This window comes from Perca fluviatilis, chromosome 16 (assembly GCF_010015445.1).
Source record: "Perca fluviatilis chromosome 16, GENO_Pfluv_1.0, whole genome shotgun sequence".
Classification (NCBI taxonomy): Eukaryota; Metazoa; Chordata; class Actinopteri; order Perciformes; family Percidae; genus Perca; species Perca fluviatilis.
The window spans coordinates 23279795-23292841 of record NC_053127.1 but is presented as its reverse complement, the minus strand read 5'-3'; the positions used below and the strand labels follow the sequence as shown (position 1 = coordinate 23292841).

The window sequence follows — 13047 nt, the reverse complement described above, 5'->3', positions numbered from 1 at the left end:
CTTGGCGCAGCTACCAGAAGACTTCCAACTTTCAGACACGTTGCTCACGTCACATTCTCTCAGTTGGAGGCTGCGCAGTAAAGCTGGCCATCACCGGAAAAGTGCTTCTAATAGCCTTCACTGTTCTTCGTACAGAGCAACGGGGTCTGTTGGTCAATTATATACTGTCTATGGCAGTAGCTAGGTAAGGATCATATATCAGCTAGCTAGCTGTTTCCATACAGTAAAAGAAAGGCTGTTTCTCCAACTTCGGTCAGTTACAAGGCAGGATTAGCTGGGAGACTTCTTCTAAACGAAGGCACACCTCCAACTTTGCGTGGAATACCTGCAGAACAGGGACATGTAAGTAGTTATTTTGTAGATTATGGTGAACTTGTGTGTGTTGTAGCAGTGTTTTGCCATTGAGAACGAGGTAGCATGCTACGGTTAGCCACCTCGTTCGGCTAGTGACGTAGAAAGCCCTGCAGATTTTGAACAGCTCACCCAGAGACTGAAGGCAAAAGACATTCAGAAACCCGAATCTCACTCAAAACAGCATGGTTGTTTTTTTTCCCAAGTTTGTATGTGTGTGGAAGCACCCGAGACACAAAATAACACCCCAAATCCCAGAAAAAGTGATTTTTTCATAATATGGGCACTTTAAAGTTATTATGAAACTCCAGAGTATCTTAAAGGTCCCATGGCATGAAAATTTCACTTTATGTGGTTTTTTAACATTAATGTGAGTTCCCCTAGAATGCCTATGGTCCCCCAGTGGCTAGAAATGGCGATAGGTGGGGCGGCCTCTAGCTCACCCAGTAAGAGCGTTCGCCCCATGATGGCTGAGTCTTGCAGCGGCCCGGGTTTGAAGCCGACCTGTAGCCATTGCTGCATGTCATCCCCCATCTCTCTCACCCTTTCATGTCTATCCACTGTCACTATAATAAAGGGAAAAAGCCCCAAAAAAGAATCTAAAAAAAAAAATGCCGATACGTGTAAACCAAGCCCTTGGTATCCTGCGCCACCTTTGAGAAAATGAAAGCTCAGATGGGCCAATCTGGAGTCTTGCTCCTTATGAGGTCATAAGGAGCAAGGTTACCTCCCCTTTCTCTGCTTTGCCTGCTGCCCACAGCTGCCCAGAGAATTTGGCCCGCCCATGAGGAAATAGAGCTACAACCGTGGCCACAAGCTGGTCAAGGCCACACCCCCACCCTCCACCTTGCCCCACCTCTCTCCTCATCAATAGCATTTAAAGCTACAGACACAGAAATGGCATGTCCTAAGGAAAGCTCATTGTGGGACTGGCTCTAGTGGCTGTAATTCTGCACCAAGGCTGGATTTCAGGAAAGAGACTTCAGATACAGTATTAGGGGACCACTAAGGCCTATATAAAAGCATCCAAAAAGCAGCATGTAGGACCTTTAAACAGTGGAGTTGGCTGTGAGGAATGAGGCTCGTGCAGAATGGACAGCCGTCATTAAGCACACATGCACCCCACATGCTCTCTTCCAGATTCTCAGAGGTCATGCCAGGTCACACAGGTCAGGAAGGGCTTCAAGTTAAGGTCGCTTTCATTCAGGATTTTTAGGTTGTGAAATGATAAAACAATAGATAACCAAGTCAATTATTAATCATATACAAGAAACATATCAAGAAGATCTTATATATTATTCAGCTCTCCTTTAACCGCCTTTAGAAAATTGAAATGTTTCCTACAATGTGGGAGACAGTTATGAGTCACCAGGCCTCAATAAGTGTTTTATACAGCTCAAGGCTAGTGATTTGATCAGTGTTGATTCTTTAATTTGGCAAGCATCATTTACTTCCATTGCTGGTAAATATATATGTGTGTGTGTGTGTGTGTGTGTGTGTGTGTGTGTGTGTGTGTGTGTGTGTGTGTGTGTGTGTGTGTGTGTGTGTGTGTGTGTGTGTGTGTGTGTGTGTGTGTGTGTGCGTGTGTGTGCGTGTGTGTGCGTGTCTTTCTGCAATAAAAGCACACAATGGAGTCATGTGGCTGTTATCATATATTACATCTCGGCATTTACTCAGAAGTGCAATAAATGAATGAAACAAGTTATTGTTGATTCACCTTATATTAACTGACAAAAAACTTCCCGTACCTCTAACACATTGTCTACAAATAGTTTCCAGGTTATGAGCCCAAGGCAGGCCCCTAGATTAAAAGCTTTTTGGTTTCTTCATGACTTTTGATCACTATCAATCAACCCTTCCGCCTATGACTCATTCAGTCTCCACAGTTTCTTGACTAACTGGCATTGAATGAGCTGTGACCTGGGTTCCTGCAGTTGGGGCCTTAACAGAAGGTGTAAATATAGACATTTGCCGTTAATAGAAATGGAAACCATTAGTTGGGGTTCTCTTAAGGCCCCAGTATGCTTCAAACAACAAATGTCTTCGTAGTTTTGATCCAGTTAATCATTCAAATGGGGAGAAAGGCACTCTTGGACCGGCTTCACACAAAGACACTCATGCTGTTGCACTTATACAAAAAAAATGAAGGAAGCAGTTGAGTGGAGAAAGAAAAAGTAAAAATCCTGCATACTTTCTCAGCTTCGCACACCTGGTTAATCAGGGCCTGTTGGATTATCAGTTTCGAAAAGGACACTGCTGACAGTGACATGGGTTGTGGTGGCACATTTTTATCACTGCGGCATTTTTATTTTTGAAGTGCAGTTTGTGTTATCTTTTTCACAGGTAGAGACTGGTGACTCTCCGCTTCTTCCTTTCTTCAAGAGTTTTAGTTTGTTCTTAATAAATAGCCACTCATGGCAGTTAACCCACACTGACTGCTGTGGCCTTTATTGAAACCCCTGTGTCTCAGTTCAGTTGTTACTTGTGTTTTTCTTTTACCACTCATATACATATAGAGCTTCTTGCAGGTTGTGTTGTAAACAAATGGTTAAAGTAGTTGTCTGTGGTGCAAAATAGTGTAAATAAAAGAATCATGACACATTTAGGGTATAATTTTAAAACCAGAGGAAATGAGTCATCTTTTTTACAACATGACATCATGACTTCACGTAAACATACACGCCCACTTTCTTAAGCCAAGTGGCGTGTTATCTGTACGTATTTTGAGCTATCCGTGTGTATGTCTATGTTGTATACAGTGGACGTAAACATACACGCCACTTTTCAAAGCCAAGTGGCATGTTATCTGTATGCATTTTGAGCGCCGTATAAAGCGGACAGGTTAGGTTTAGGAAAAGAAGAACTGGTTGAGTTTAGTAAAAGAAGAAAGCTACGGTTGGGTTTAGGAAACTTGACACGCAGGTTGGGTTTAGGAAAAGAAGAACGGGGTTGGGTTTAGGAAAAGAAGAAAGCGACAGTTGAGTTTAGGAAACGTGACACGCGGGACACGATCCCCGGTCTCCTGGGTGAAAGTCCTGTGTTTGACCTATCCACCACCCCGGCCAACCTCCCTTTGCAGATTTTCGCCCTTTCATACTACTCGCTATGACGTAAATTCACACGCAATCGCAAGGTAATGGTAAGTCAATGGAGGCCAAACGCCGTTGATAAAAGCGCTAAAAGGCGAGTATGCGTCTTGATAACACGCCAAAATGGCATACGAATTGGCGTGTCATACATACGCCACTTTATGAGATCAGTCTGCTTTTTTTAGTACATTAGCAGGTGATAATTAAGATTCTTTATCAAAATACTGGAGTTTTCTATGAACATCTGTAAAACTTTGCTGCTGGCTACGTTGAGCATTAAGAACATGAACTGGCTGCAACCCATGCCAACGCACGACTGGAGAATTACTGCCAGGAAACTGAAAAGATTTGTATGGTAGCAAATTTGATCAAATTGTAAATTAGTCATCTTCCATGTGGTCTGTTTTCTGTTGCCACCTGAAGCTTTTTCTCTACTGTAATACAAAACAAGCCTGAAGTAAGGAAATAATGAAGCATATTTTGATAAAAACAAATTTACTGGGCAGAAAGCAGGTCATTATAGTCTAAACATCTATCCACACTTTGGTTTCTGTCAAATGTGCCAAACTTGATGTCAGAGATAACAGGTTTGTTTCCTGTATGAAATGAGGCCACATTACAGCTACAATATGAGGCAATGTTTAGTCTCTCCAACTTTGTTAATCATTTTAATAGAAGACTAAATTAAAAAAGATCATAATCATTTAGACACTTTTTTTGTCAATTTAAGATTTTCTCAATACACACAGCAGCACATATCACAGGCCTTGCTATCATAAGGAAACATGCCTTCATGTCACTGTCATCTTCAAAGGCGCTTGCTCTGTTCTTCCCATAGACTGTACCAGTCTACTGTTCTTCCATCACTCTATTCCCCCAACATATTCCCAGTTTAACACACACAGCCTGCATCACACACAATTAATCACACAATGAGAGCCATTCAACAGCAGGGAAGCAGATCACAAAGCCCAAACCCTTAAGTGGTTGTTGTTTCCAGAGCCCTCGGGTCACCTCTCCTGCCTGACTGGTCAATAAAGTGTATTAGTAGTAGCTGGGTGGCTGAGTGGTGTTAAAGGGACACCCGCTGCCATTTATTTGTCTGACTGGGGCACGTCTTGTCAGCCTCAATGGCTACAAAACATGCTGTCTAAAGCCATTTTTCCACTGCATGGTCTTTTTGGTTTTCTAATAGCAAAAGTTGTGGATAGTAGAGTGCAGATCGGGCTGCATTTTTCTGTCCGAGGCCAGCCCGCGTCTGACAGAGCAGTAACCAAACCCGGCCCGAGCCCGACAGGCATTATGATATTTATGTCCGAGCCCGACCCCAGCCACTGTTAAAATCTCGTTTTTTTCTCATACTACTGACACATGTACGTTTGTTTGTGTGGAAAGCCCGCTTTTATTAAGCAACTGTAGGAAGGCATTCGGAAATGTCAACAAATGAGCTGATTTGTCAGATAGAATCTTCAATGGACATTCTGATCAGAACTGCGGTTTTCAAATAGCAAAGCAAACGTCTACAGCCACCGTAGTTTTTCTTCACTTGAAGCAGATAAAAAAAAAAAAATGGCACTACGCCGTAGGCTACACTATAGTTTACGTCCCACAACTGACAAAGTGCAGACGTTTTTCTGTTTTGTTGTTGATGAAAGGATTCAGTGAATACCCATTGGGGTCACATGAGAATGGTCTCAATCTAATTTCATTTAGAATATTCCCTTCAACTTTTTGCTGCCCTCTGTTCACTCAGTGTTTTCTTCCAGAGTTGTATTTATTCAGCAAGTTGTATTTATTATTAGCCTAAACATAATAACATAATATGCTGTTTATGTGCCATTGTGCATATCACGTTTATCACTAATACTTATTTAACAAACTACAAACATTTGTCTTTGTGATTCTGAATAATTATTCTGCAGCAACACGTAAAAAAATAAAAAAGATTTGTTCCACCGTCATAACCTCATGACACAGATGATTCGTGGTTTAAAGTGGTTTAAAGGTGTCCTCCTGTGCTCCCACTTCTGGTTGATGCTCCTAATTGACTCATAGAAAAAGCAGCAGAACCTCAATTAACATCTGCACGGAGCGGAAGATGAATGCATGTTTAATGCTCAGAGCTGATGGAGATTATTCCTGCCTTGTTTGTATGGCCTGGAGGGGCCCCCACAGCGAGCTGTGGCTGGGCTAATTTATCTGTGTGGCCCAGGCACAGTGCCAGGAAATTAGGTGGTCTGGGCCATTGGAGCTTTGTTAATATAAAACACAATATGCACATGCACACCCAGCGTCAGACCTGCAATGCATCTCTGTATCTCTCAGAGGGAGGCCGGGATAATGATTAATTCATGATGACATTAACCTGGCAGCAGCTGATCTAGTCCCTATCACATTTTTCTTGAACAGGAAACGGAGGAAATCAGGTTAGTCGTATGTTTGCAAACAGCTCTGGCTGAATCCGGGTGAATCATGGGTGCTTGCAATTTCATAAACGGCTCCAATTAAATGCTCCTGCAGTATGTTTTGTTTGGTGTTCATGCAGTAGAAGTGTTTTTGAGAGGGAGAAGATAACTTACTCCAGCCATTTAATATAACATGTTTATAAAGTTAGAGGAATTATAAGACACTGATTTAAATAACTAGGTCAAATTAGCAACAAAAGAATACTGTGTTAGTGCTTTTTCTTCTATTACTGTTGGGTTATTAACCCAAACTAAAATATAGTATGGTCGTGAACTGTTATAATCTGTAGCCCTTTCACACTAACTTACATGTCACTTTTTGTTACTGATTGTTGATTATATGTATATCCTTTGCATATATCATATGCAAATTGTTTTGTACAACTAGGAATACAGTTGAGAAAGTGTTTAGGTGGATACTAATCATGTTTTAGTATGGATAAATAACCCAACAGTAATATGTAAAATAACACTAGCACTGGGTCAAAACAACCAATTGGTTCAGATCCCACACTTCCTATAATGCAACCAACTGATCCTTTTTATCAGACCACACTTCATTTAGTAAAGCTGGCTTTTTATTGAAAAATTTGAATCTCAAATCAATCTGAGATAACCTTGATGACATCATCAGGGTTATTTTCTTAGACATTATAAAGCTCCCTCCAGAGCCCCATAAGACATTATTTAAAAAAAGGTAGAGAACCCCTTTAAGTGATCTGCGTTATTAGTTCACACGAATATTCTTTTGTTTGTACAAATTACAAGAAGAGCACGGCTTGTTTTTCTAGTGCTGACTGTGGTGAAGTCTAGTCGAAGGTTATTTATAAGCACAGGAAGCCAAGCACTGTATTTTTATTTTATTGTAATTTGTATGTAATTTCCATGCAGAAAATATTTCCACTGGTTTCTCTGATCTGCTCTATGCTTATTATGACAGGAAGTGACATCAGCTGCAGCTGCTTTATGCTATTCTTTTATATCTCTTTACCCTCAGTGACACGGTTTTGTTTATGCAGCACAGTTTTGATATTGCCCAAAATAATTAAATGTGATGCCTCTTCCCTCTAAAGGACCCTATTTATTCAACTCCTGCCTTTTTACACACTTTAGCTGCACTCTTGTATGAAAAATTGCAATTAGAAAATAACTAAAATGTGACTCTTAGTCCTTAGTATTTCCCTTTGCATGCATGCTGAGTCACCAAACATGTGAACCCTACATTAAAGGTAGACATTTACACCATGATTATAGTTCTTTAAACTGACATGAAAATCGGCCTCTTTTTATGAGAAAGCACATGAGAAAGACAGAGAGTGACACTGTGTTTTTTCGGCAAACACCAAACATTGTGCTGCTTGGGGGCTACAGCTAAACAGGATGAGTTTTCCTCAACTTATCTGGATTTCTGCTTAGAATGATATATTTATCATTTATAATAATGGATATTATTACAGATGTATTTATGTGAGCTTATTTTATAATGCTGGACAGATTAATCAATGACAGTGCACCATATCTTATAAATTGACTTATTTGCAAAGTAACTCTCTAGACCTGTGTCAAGTGAAAAGTATATTGAAAAAAGTATAACTTTCCCCTCCGAAAGGTAGTGGTTGGCAGATGTATCAAATATAAAATGTAAATAGTCAGTGCAAGTACCTAATGATGGCTTTGTTCAGCTTTAATGTACCAGCAAATCATAACAAGGAGGCAGCAAACACCTGTTTTTTTTTTCTTTTCAAAAAGACCAGTACATTCTGATCATTGACTGTAAATACCGTATTAACAATCTATGATCCTGATACATGGGGCCTCAATACCATGAACATACTGTGTGTTTATGGGGCTGTCAAATGGTAGTGCTAAACAAGAGTTCCCTCTTTAGGACAAAAAGTGGAAGCGCCACTACAAAACTGACAAAGCAACTACATGCTTTGATGACATCTAGTGTCAGAGGGAGATGTATACGTGAGGCATGCTTGATATAAATCAGACCTTTAGACGACCTGCATTGACTTTTAACTTTTGATTCAGGCCATTTCTTAAGCTGATTAGGCCATTGTTTTTAGGGTCTTGAAGGATATATGTATTTTGATTTTCTTGAGCAAAAACTAAGAAGTATTAGTGTCGGCTATTCTATAGAAAAAGTGACTTGTGCAGAGAAAACAGAAAACTTGTATTGTGCATAACTTTTATTTGTTATTATAGTTTAAATTTTTTTATTTAATTTTGTTCAAATTAAATAAGAAGCATAGAGGCCCTAAATGTGTGTGTTTACAATGTGGAAGGCATGTACATACACTGTAAAAAGAAAATATTAAAATGGAAACATCTTTGAAAAAAACATAAAGCTACACTATTCTTTCGTTACTACACATATACTGTGTACATGAACACATACTTGTACAGGAGAAGAGCGATGTCTAATTTAAACAATAAATGTGCAAAACGTTACACTTGTCAAACTAGCAGCTACAACAGTCACACATCTGAATGTCTTTTTAGGCTGTAAGGGCAGATTACCATCAAAGCCCAGTGAAACATAGTGTACTGAAATTAGAGCCTTTTCCCAAAGGCCATCCCAATCAAGTATTATTGCTCTCCAAGAGGAGTAGAAAAGAGACTGTACTTGAGCAGCTTTGCTATAACCATGGTGAACCTGACACAGGGGTCCAGGTTAGTTCTATTTAAAGGTACTGAAGGTAACAGAGATTAGCATTGCTAGCTGAAAAGGCAGTGTTTGAGCAGTTATGTATTACTAATACTCAATAGCCATGTCAGCCATCAGAATACCTGCCTACTTTGTCTATAGTTCAGCAAACTGGTGAGACTGTTTATGTAATGTAATCCAAATAAAAATAAGCATGTGAACTGACAGACACTCCTTAATATAACTCCAATCAAAAGGCTCTCTACTCTTTAAGTGTTTGAGGGAAGATCTCCACTTTTAATGTCAGTGTATATAATCAAACCCATTTGTGTTTAGAACAGTAATAAGATGCAATATAAATCTATAGAAAGCATCTGTTTTTCTTTAACAAAAAAATACAAAATAAAACTATATTTTATTTGGCCATTAACAATATGAGTTTAGATATACTGTATGTCCCAATTAATCTTATTTACAAGGGGGACCTGATCAACCAAGAGATTTGCGACAGTTTCAGCATTGTGAAACTATAGTGTTCAAGGTACAGTGGTGAGAATGAGGTCTATTATATAAAATCTTACTTTCACACCTCAAATGTACATTTTTAAAGAATAGCCCAATGCTCAATGAAAGGTTGATTTCGTTTCTAATTTATTTCATGGCTTTTGGCTTTCTCTCTCTGCCTAAATAAAATAATTTAAAATAAAAGCATCCCACATAGAGTCAACCACCAACTAAAAAACCAGAGTGAGTCACAGATGATGTAAGAAAGGTCCATTGAGTCATTACCCTGTGAAAGTCAGAGTTCATGGACTCAGAAGACCCACAGCCACTGGAAGTGACATCATCAGTGACAAAAACCATGGCGCCGATTTGAACATTACACTGATTGCAGAGCAGATTGGAAGAATCCCTGTAATAGAGCAAAATGTGAGTTTAGATATAGTTTCAGTTGGTGTTTGGAGGAAACAAAGACTCAAATAACAAGCTGAAGTTTTTTTTCTTTTCTTTACTCACTGTGATGGACGGCCATGCTGTTCTCCTTCCAGCTGCTGCCCTGGTAAACCCTGCAGGTGTAGGTGAAAGGCTTCTCATCAGCCAGCGGGGCCCAGGTGAGGCGGCACAGATTAGGACTGACCAGGCTGACATTGCTTTTCCTGCGGTCCTCTGTGGACACATAGACGACGGCGTTGGGGTAGGTGCTGCCCACCAGGCGGCTGTCCTGCCGGTACTCACAGTAGGGGCCGGGGACCTGGTAGGTGGGTGGAAACTCACAGTCCACCCTGACGTTTCGCTCCAGGTAAGTTAGACACGGAAACATCTGAGGCCCGCGAGGAGCGAACAGAAACGTATACAATGAGTTCACTGAAAGAGATGCAAACAGGGTGTGAATCAAAAACGTTTTCTTTTTCAATGTGAATTAAAGGCAGCAAACTACTGAGAAATGCTGAAGACAATTCTGCTGCAGTCTGCGAGAAAACAGTGATATGAAAAAGATTTTTTTTTCCAGCAGCACAATGATCACAAACATAAAACCAAAGCTAAACAATGACTCAAGTCAATATTTAGTAAAGACATCTCTGGCAGCAATAAGAGCCTTGAATCTACTATGTGAATAGATCTGTATCAGTTTTGACATGGCAGTTAAAAAATAATGATATGCAAAGCTCTGACCATTGCAGGCACAAATTATTAATTTTGTTCAGCTCTGGATGCTGACTCCAGTTCATTACGCACTGCTGTTTTTAAATAAGGTACTTATGTTATGGAACCCCAATGTGTAATAATATTGAATAAATAAAGGGGCCATTAAAAAATGAAAAAAAAACATAGGACTAAAATGTGTAAACCACATCTTATTAGTTTTATTAGATACATATTATATATATATATATATATATATATATATATATATATATATATATATATATATATATATATATATATATAGAAATGCCCATTTTCAAAAGTCTGTTTTTAGTTCTTAATGCATATTTCATAATGACTGAATGTATTATGTCATATACTGTCACTGTCATAATGGTGTTGTCATCGCTCCCACACCTCACAGCCAATCACATACCTCTGCATCTCTTAAGCTAGCAAGCTCAACAACTGCTACCAAATGCCAGTTAGCTCCTTTTAGCTAAAACAACAACAATGTCAAAGTGATTCTGAGTTATCCAACCAACCAGAGGCTGCTGCTGTAAATGAACACAGTACAAAGACACATGGACTAAACCTCTAGGTTTTAATGTTAACAAGGCTTGGTACCTGGCTAGTGGGCTTAACTTCATTAGTGAGACTGATTTGTGAGCTCTTATTCAGCATCAAAGTGAAAAGCTAGTGTTAGCAGTTTTAGCACCTTTTGACTAGAGCAACCACAGAGAAAGTCTTTCTTTTTGCTCTTCACATACTTGTGTGTCTGTCTCAGAAGAACATCTTTCAAATTCTAAATGTGACAGAAGTAACTAACCCACTATACCCACGTCCTCCCTGCTTCCTCTTCGGTAACCTAACCATCTAGTGCCTATAAGTAGGCCTACACTCAACTCATGAACTACTACTACACCACTGGATGACATCTCCTCATTTCGCCCCTTCCCATCTCCCATTCAATTTAGTGTCACAGTATTCTGTAACTTGTCTTGAAAGTCACTAAATCCTCTGTAATAAAGCCGGTATTTGTTGAACTTCTGGGATTACATCACTTTAATGTAACTGTACTGACCTCTGTGTTGAAATTGCGTAATGACACCTTTGCTGCAGTATTGAATTTGGACAATTTGGACTTGATCTCAAATCGCCCGCTTGACAACACAGGCATGTTATTATGTTTCCATTACTAGATATCTTTTTTTGGCAACAATATTCATCTTTTTTTTTTAGACATAATCCCCCTATGCCCAACATCAAACCAACTTTTGGCTACAACGACCTTCAATTTCCGCCATAGCCTAGATTCTTCAGTAGATTTAACAATCTGAAAATAAACAAATACAAAACAATAACACATACTGTGAGTAGTTTGATGCGTTATCATGATCCTGCCAAAGAAGAGACAGGCCGTGGCGAACAGGTGCAGCTCCATAGCGATTGGCGTCTGTCCGGTCAGATCAATAACCTTCACACTACCTTATGGCCTGGAAGAGTTCAACATGGGACAATATGACAAAGCTGCACATGCAGCCCCAGAAAAACATCACTGATCAATGCAGAAAAACACAAGATGACATCTTTAGAGGCACAAAGTAAACATGTAACCTATTAGTAAACTGCACCATGTTAGGCCACTTAAGTTATAAATAGCGCAGCGGGCCTGTGCTGTTCTGCTGCAGCCCAAATGCAGAGAGGACTACGCCCATGCAGTGTCCTAGCTATGCAGCAAACTGCAGAACTCCCATCACTGTGTAGGATAAGCATTTTGTTGTCCTCTCTGCAGGTAAAAGAACCGGACAGGCACGCAGACATGCTTCTGATACACGCAAAAATGATCTGAAAATGTTAGATTCCTTACACTGTCGAAGCCTTTTTTTTTAAATCCCACTCTGCAGATGAGACAGCCGGTCTTACCTGATGTGGTGCCTTTCCCGAGGTTGAGCTGTGTGCCAGAATGCGGAGCAGCAGCATCAGCATCTGCAGAGCTCTCACTGTTGGACTGAGGATACAGTTAGGGTTATCGCTGTGTACGTAGTCACTCAGACACGCACACATCCTTAAAAGACCATACCCTCATTGCACAGCCGGGATCCAGAAGCAGGGAAATTAATTTCACTTTCATTCATCAGGGAATGAAGTTACAGCTCCGACCAGAGATTTGATGCTCATTAGCCCGTCATGTGTGACTCAAGCAGGACGGGGATGGGAAGTCTTTACTTTGGAGTTTATAAATTAAACAGTTGGGAGAACTGGAATTTTATACATAAAGGCAATATTCAATTTGCTTTTTTTGCTTTACCACTACTCCCATCCAGGTTATTGTTTTAGGGGAACTGCAAGTTCTTGGTGCAAAAGAAGAGTTCCCTCTGCAGGACAGAAACCGGAAGCACCACCACAAATATGACAAATACAGCAATGTTTTGGTGACATCTAGTGTCAAAAGAAAGGTGCAGGTGCAGGAAATTCAAACATCTTATGGCTTCAGCAGCTCTGAGTTTGACAGTAAACTTTAATTCTAAATTTGTCCCATCCACGTTCACACCACTCGGTTTTAGCTTATTGAAAGTTAACATAGGCCTAATTGACCTACTGTATACCTCTGCAGTAGTGTCTCCACTGCAATCTTGGTCGCATTAGAGACACAGAAACAACGACTGGCAAATGATCTTCCTGTTATAACATTTTATTTGTTGTTGTTTACTGCCCAAACAAATGTTTACCTAGTACCTGCTGAGCAGCAGGAGGGATTTTCTTTTTCAAATGTGAATTAATCAATATGGGACATCATAAGAAGGTTACGAATGCAGCCCCAGAATACCATCACTGATAA

The 13047-nt window shown here is 39.9% G+C and overlaps 1 protein-coding gene across 2 annotated transcripts; it reads right to left on the bottom strand.

Annotated features, from left to right (window-relative positions):
* Nucleotides 1–3918: 3918 nt before the first annotated feature.
* Nucleotides 3919–12545, bottom strand: si:ch211-215c18.3. Of its 2 annotated transcripts, none has more exons than XM_039778690.1 (4): nt 12076–12545; nt 11577–11701; nt 9576–9923; nt 3919–9471 (listed from the first exon to the last, which is right to left on the bottom strand). In XM_039778690.1, the coding sequence occupies exons 2-4, from the start codon at nt 11647–11649 to the stop codon at nt 9365–9367; spliced, it is 528 nt and encodes a 175-aa protein (XP_039634624.1). In that variant the 5' UTR covers nt 11650–11701; nt 12076–12545; the 3' UTR covers nt 3919–9364. The 2 variants fall into 2 exon arrangements, with proteins under 2 accessions (XP_039634624.1, XP_039634623.1); XM_039778689.1 differs by having other exon boundaries at nt 12132–12544.
* Nucleotides 12546–13047: the final 502 nt, after the last annotated feature.

Coding starts and splice junctions, on each gene's coding strand:
- si:ch211-215c18.3 (XM_039778690.1), bottom strand. CDS start 11,649: ATGGAGCTGCACCTGTTCGCCACGGCCTGTCTCTTCTTTGGCAGGATC. Junction 9,924..11,576: donor AACGCATCAAACTACTCACA/GTATGTGTTATT, acceptor CATCTCTTTCAG/TGAACTCATTGTATACGTTT. Junction 9,472..9,575: donor CAGCATGGCCGTCCATCACA/GTGAGTAAAGAA, acceptor GCTCTATTACAG/GGATTCTTCCAATCTGCTCT.